The following is a 6,924-nucleotide window of genomic DNA, read 5'->3' as shown; positions in this document are numbered from 1 at the left end:
TAATCATATTTGAACTGGGGACCCCCCGAAAAAAGTCATATTTGAACTGGGGACCCCTCACAAGCACTTGGAATTGTAGGAATCATATTTAGCTTGACTCGGTTCCACAGATAAATATTGTGAAAATAGCAGATCTACAAGCTCACAACGCCTATAGCTTCGCAAGGCGTTGTGAGATCGGCTATTTTCAAAACGATTGCCTCTGTCTCATATTATTTGACAATTTGGCCAATGTTTGACCAGTTTTTAGAGTAGGCTATGGTTTGTTGGTTACTTTTGATGCAGTAATGGTCTTTGTCTTTTCTTTCTTTTTGTTGTTGTTGAGGCATATTAACATTTGTCACTTCACTGTCGTCTGTGGACCCCCCCAAAAAAATCATGTGGGGGTCCCGACCCACAGGTTGAGAAGCACTGGCTATATAGCCTACTGAATGTGTCAGTGTCTTTGTAAACAGCAGCAGTTGGTTGGTGGGTGCTTATAGGTTGAGGTTGCTCGTCCCAGTCAGTCCCCCGTTGACATTTTAGGAATGATAAAAGTTCCGCCTCGCCTGGAGCTACAGCCTCGCTGGAGCCGCGTTCCGTCTGCGGCAGATTGCCTGCCTTTGCTCATTATAGCAATTATTTTACTCCAATTTAACCCCTGCCTGAAAGGAAGGAACGCCAAGAGAAAAGCCTTCAAAACTGCCGTAGAGTGGCCTGTAATTCCTCATATTATCTCATATAACCTGTTTTGTTATTTAAGTCTTAAACCCATAAAGACCGGGCTGTGCATTTTCACATTTCTTCGGCTATTCAAACATAGCAGATATACAAACTCATAGCGCGGCACCGAGTGCCAGCTATGAGCTTGTAGATCTGCTATTTTCGGAAAATCGTGAAAATGTGTGCAAATCTTTCAATATATATATTTTTTTAAGCGAACATTTGTAACTCAAATCATTGCTTCTGGGGAGGTCCCTGGAACAAATTATTTTGAGATGGGGGGGTCCGTGGCTAAATACATATCATTTGGGGGTCCTCCTTGACATTCAAAAGTTTGAGATATATAGCAGCAGATTTTTTTTTTAAAACTGTTATGATTTAGAAGAGATTTGTAAAATCGCCTCAGGACGGTCTTAATGGTTAAGTCTTCTTGATAGCAGCAATTGACTGAACATTTATTAAGCTCCTCTGCAGCTCCCAGGAATGTCAAGTGCTCTGCATTTATGTGTTCGAATGACATGCATGCTTCTCAGTGTCATCTGGTTCATTTTACACTCGAAATACTACATAATGACACACTAGCGAATCGTTTACAAGCAATTTAGCTCTAGAACCAATCTGTGCATTTATCATGAGTGTTTTGAAGTTGTCGATACTGGTCTCCCTCCCCGCCCCTTGAGCTCTTCTGGCGCCAACAAAATCTGGGTTGGTTATTTCAAAGCAATGGGCAACAGCTGTAGAAATACATTCCACGTTTTGCTTAGTGCAATGACACTTGACAAGTTTAAATTCATGGTCTTCTATAGGCCTATCCTATAGCACGCACTGTCTGCGACATATGGGATATACACGTGTTGCCCAGAATGAACATATCAATGTGAGACCTTAATGCAAGTTATGAAAGGTATATATATTACAACAATTCTTTTACAGAATTCAGTTGTATAAGAAGGTAATATTCACAAGGTTTTGTGGACTATAGGCCTACTTGGAGGCATGCATGTTTATTTTGGGTCACATGTTCAAGTCTACACACTAACCTGCTGCGGACACCCTAGGAAAAATAATATAGCTACACTATTACTATTGTAATATAAAATCAATCCAACCATCAGAAATGTTAACAGTAGGACTGATTGCCATTCTTATTTTCTGTGTAATTAACAGTCAAAGGTTTTATGTTTAGACACTAACCAATATCCCATTGTGCAGAAGCACCCACCTCTCAACTGTATAGGCCCAAAGTCAGAGGATCTCTTTAAGCCATCGATCATTACTCAAAATATATACAATTATGAAATATTTAATTTATCAACTAAAATAATGGTTGTTCTCTTCTGTTTAATAACCCTAGTCAACGTATATTGCTAAGTGAAAGTGTCAGTCAAAACGAACAACTGCTTAATGAAAAAGAATAAACAATTTATTGTTAATTTATGTCACAAATATATTCATAATATAAATGAGGATATTCTTCAAATATACATTATTTTACAGTACACAAATCCCTTCCGAAGGGAATCATTCCAACAACAGACAGTGCTGTTGTAAAAAAAAAAGAAAAAGAAAATGCTGTGGTTCTCCAATTTAGCAAAGAGCATTCATTGACAGACACACTGGAATCAGTATGGATTCAAACACACTACTTAACGCATTGATATGAATGCAAACATGTATGGTGTGTGTATGCAGTGTGACAGCAGTCCACATTAAGTGATGAGAGCCCAACCTACCTGGGGTTCTTATGTTTGTTGGTGCAAAACGTCAGGGGTGTGCGTAAAAAGTCTGTTATTGGTATACCTTTGCATAAATAGCCCTTGTAGGTGACTCGACTGTATACTCTAACTCAGTGGGTCTCAAAAGTGTGGTCCAGGTACCCTCATGGTTCCTTGAGGGGGTTCTAAATAGCCTCTTACGGCTGTGTAACTCTAGAGAGTGTACAAATGGAACCAAATCGCCCCGTATACGAGTCCATTTGGTTCCATTTGTACACTCTCAAGAGTTATGGGGCTCCTTGAAATTAAAAAAGTTTTGAGAACCGCTGGTCTAACATGGCCATGGACCGTGGCGAGTGACGGGGCTATTATGTTTGACACACTGTCTGTGTGGCAAAATAGCCTATACTTGTCCATATATAGGCCTACTTGGCTGTCCAGACATGAGAAGTCAAAGAAGGCTTATTAGAACCAAAGTCTTTTCTCCACTCCTTGAACTTAATGGCATTATGGAGAGAAGCGTCAGCTTTGACTGGCAAAATGAGGTTGTTGTTTTTTTCAGGCAAGGTGGTACATGCTGTATCCGACGTGAGCCGCGTAGAGACCCATCGGGGAGACCGGCAACGAGTGGTGCCTCTGGAACGGGTGAGAGCCGTACGCGGGGACGTGCGCGCCGAGGGGAAAGGAGATCCCGAAGGCCGGGGGAAGCATGGGCTTGGCTGCCATTTTCAGTTTTTCCAGCTCTGCCTCCTGGAGCCGCTTGGCCTTGGCTCGCCTGTTCTGGAACCAGATCTTGACCTGAGTCTCCGTCAGGTTGAGGGAGCTGGAGAACTCGGCGCGCTCCGCGATGGAGAGGTACTGCTTCTGGCGGAACTTTCTCTCCAGGGCGAGCAGCTGGGACGTGGTGAACGGCGTCCGCGGCTTTCGGTTCGTCTTGTGTTTTCTCAGCGGACACGCAGGGGGACTCAACCGTCCTGTGTAACAAATGAAATGAAACGTTTTTAGCATCGTATACTAGGCTACTCGATACGACCATGGTGCGAAAAAAAGTAGGCTATGGCATGCCAACATGTCAGATTACTAGCCTCGGATCAAGACTATCATAGATGTAGTTTATCGAGTCTGACTTTTACTTTCTATCATAGATGACTTTTACTTTCTATCATAGATGACTTTTACTTTCTACAAAGGTAAATGTCTATGATATAGTCTTGATCATTGACAGATTTGAAAATCCTAAACAAATCATAAAATGGAGATTGTGAAGATGAAATACTAAAAAATGTAACGTCACGGTTGTTAGTTACGCATGCATGCTGAGAAAAAAAATAAAATAATAAAAAAACTTACGTGGCGGCGTGGGAGAAAACCGGGGACTCTGTATCCAAGAACTCCTATCGTTACTGTCCGGGCTCTCCGGTTTAATCAGCACGTCGTCTTGCTGCATGTTCATTATGTCGCCGACCGAAAACGAAGACGAGCCATGCATGGCCAAAGAAGACGTAACCGTAGAGTCTAAACCCATCCTGGGGCCGTGCGCTTGGGACGTCCCGGCGCCGATCATGCTCGACGCCGGGTCCGCGGACGACGACGACAAGTCCCTGCTTATCGGTTTCCTGTCGGCCATCAGCGCTTCCACGCTGAAGGGGAGGATAGCGACCTTCGGCTTAATCCCCGAACCCATCGTCTCCTCCGTCTGCATCTCACCTCCTCTGCTGCTCACGAGAACCGATCGAGAGGCGACGATGTCCTCCGCTTTCAAGCCAACAGTTAAAGCTGACATGGCGACAGTTGGGGCCATACACAGGTCCAGACTTCTACTTGGAGGTAAAAATAAATAAAAAATAATACAAAAATAAAAATAAACAGTCGTGGGTATATAACCGAGAAAGGAGTCGCAGAAAGTTGTGCTGCTTCCTATCGTGACGGCATCCTCATGTTTATGTGACCAAATTGGCGTGCGCTGCTATAAGGCAGGCGTGGAGAGCGCGCCGTCCAATCAGAGACGAGAGGGGGCCGGCCCGGCTGATCCCACTCCAGCAACAGACTCGGCTGTTTGACTGGGAAAGTAAACAATAGTTATTTTACAACCGAGTTCAGATAAACCCAAGCAACTCCTGCTTGACAGCATTCATTAAAGAGCTAATTCCCACTAAAACGTTTAACCCGACAGATGATTGTGCTGATAGGCTTTACTTGTAGGCTACACTTAATGCTATGGGCATGTTTGTTATAGCCTAGCCTGCAGTGGTTCTCAGTCTTTTTAATTTCAAGGACCCCCATAACTCTGAGAGTGCAGGAATGGGACCAAATGGACCCGTAAGGGTCCATTTGGTCCCATTTCTACACTCCCAGAGTTACATACTTGTAACTTAGGGTCCATTTGGAACTCCCTCAATGAACCCTGAGGGTCCCTGGACCCAACTTTGAGAACCACTGAGTCTGATATAGCCTATAGGTTTTAATAACCATGGGGTATAGCTTTGTTTTTAATGTTAAACCTATAAGACAGAAATGCTTTTTGTTACCATCCCAAGTCCATGGGAAATGTATCTTTGTTATTTCTGAGGGAAAATCGTTCACTATGAGGACTATTAGGCTATTATGCTAAAACCTGAAATGGTGCATGCATGGGAGTCCTGAATATTGCACAACATAGTTTACTGCCTTCCTTTATGCGATGGGTCTCTTGCAGCGCGCTGTTTATTGATGGCTGCGGGGCTCTAATCAGATCGAAACACACAGGCCTTCGCAGTCATTTAGGGGTAATTATCGGGCTTGGGGGAGGAGGGATCACTGGGATTTCTTTCCTCCTTTGACTACATCCATTAAAGTCAAAAAATTGTGTGGAGTCTCGAGGAAGGGGGAGGAAGGATAGCGTGTGTATAGCCAGCGAAAGATTGAACCCAGGACTGTCATTGATTTACCTGGATATTTCAAGTAGTAGCCTATAGGCCTCCATGCAGGGGTCTTCAACAGGGGGTCCGGGGACCCCCAGGGGTCCTTGGGGGGGTTCCAGGGGGTCCCCAGCCAAAAATATAGCATCACAATAATTTTAAACATTTTAACCATTTGCGTTGGGTATTCAAAAATAGCAGATCTACAAGCTCACAGCTGTCACTTCGTGCCCGCTGCAAGCTTGTAGATCTGCTATTTTTGATGAATTATATCAAAATGAATACATTGGAAAATGTTCTCTTCTGGGGGTCCCTGGCACAAAACATTTTCAGATGGGGGTCCACGGACAAATATATATCAGTGCGGGGGTCCTTGACATGGAAAAAGTGTGAGAACCATCAACCATGCACATGTAGCATATAGGTGCTCTTCTTTATACAGTCTCTTGATGATACAATAAAACACATTTGTTCTCCAACTTCTCCCGTTGGGCGTGCTTGGATCTAATCTAGTGTTGTCATAAAATGTCATCTTATCAGTGCATTAACTTTAATCCCATCACTATCCAAAAATGTTCCTTCTCATAATCTCATTTCATATTCAAACACTTGCTTTAGAAGAAAACCGATGAAAAGATGAAACTATTCTCCCTTTTGCGGTGTTGTTCGTTCGTTCTCAGGAAAAAACGTATGCGTCGCTAATTGCTAAGCATAAACAATCTGTCACGATTTGTCAGTCTCCCTAATAGGCAGACAAGTTATGTTGTTTTTAGGCGCCAGCAGCGGCGTGATCAAAGCACTTTGACTTTAGGGAGACTATTGAAAAAAGTTGAACCCGCATCAAGAGTGCAGCCCGCCTCCTCCTCCTTTACCCGCCCTAGCCCTGGGACATTAGGCTATTCAGAATGAAAAATTAGCTTTCTCAGCCCGATCACACGCCATCAGTGGTGGAAAAAGAATACTCACGTTTTTTACTTAAGTAAAAGTATCAATACTGCTATTTGGAGGTATACTCTGTTACAAGTAAAAGTCCGGAATAAAACATTTACCTGAGTAAAAGTAAAACATTATTGGTATCAAAATGTACTTAAAGTACCAAAAGTAAAAGTACTCATTGTGCAGAATGTCCCATTTGCAGAATGTCCCATTGCATTCATTGTGAGTTTGTAGATGTGTATGGGGCTGAAGTGGTTAATGTACGTTTTGTAATAATAATCTAAATCTACAAACTAAATTGGAAATACTCAAGTGAAGTACAAATACCTCAAAATTGTACTTAAGTACAGTACTTAAGTACTTAGTTACTTTCCACACTGCACGCCATCTCCAACTATTCAAATGAGCTGGTGTAATAGTAGGCTACTGACTCACAGAAAAGGTCAGCGCTTCTTCCCACTAATTATTTTTGAGAGAGCCCCTTCAAACTGAAAAGGATTCCTCAGCTCCTTTGCAGGCTATGTGGTGATTAAAGTTAGGACGGTTGTACCCAGTGTAAATTCTTCACTTATAGCTGTGTAATTACAACATTCAAACTGTCATAGAGATTTATAAGAGGGACGCTCTCTCTGCTCTCTGACATATAGACCAGTGCTTCTCAAACTTGTTCATGT

At 42.8% G+C, this 6,924-nt stretch overlaps 1 protein-coding gene across 1 annotated transcript; it reads right to left on the bottom strand.

Moving 5' to 3' along the window:
* Window positions 1–2,103: 2,103 nt before the first annotated feature.
* msx1a (muscle segment homeobox 1a) lies at window positions 2,104–4,342 on the bottom strand. Its single transcript, XM_080425219.1, has 2 exons — window positions 3,768–4,342; window positions 2,104–3,391 (listed from the first exon to the last, which is right to left on the bottom strand). The coding sequence occupies exons 1-2, from the start codon at window positions 4,216–4,218 to the stop codon at window positions 2,976–2,978; spliced, it is 867 nt and encodes a 288-aa protein (XP_080281345.1). The 5' UTR covers window positions 4,219–4,342; the 3' UTR covers window positions 2,104–2,975.
* Window positions 4,343–6,924: the final 2,582 nt, after the last annotated feature.

Source organism: Gymnoscopelus braueri, assembly GCF_963280865.1.
Source record: "Gymnoscopelus braueri genome assembly, chromosome: 3".
NCBI classification, from domain to species: Eukaryota; Metazoa; Chordata; class Actinopteri; order Myctophiformes; family Myctophidae; genus Gymnoscopelus; species Gymnoscopelus braueri.
This window is presented reverse-complemented; position numbering and strand designations above follow the sequence as displayed.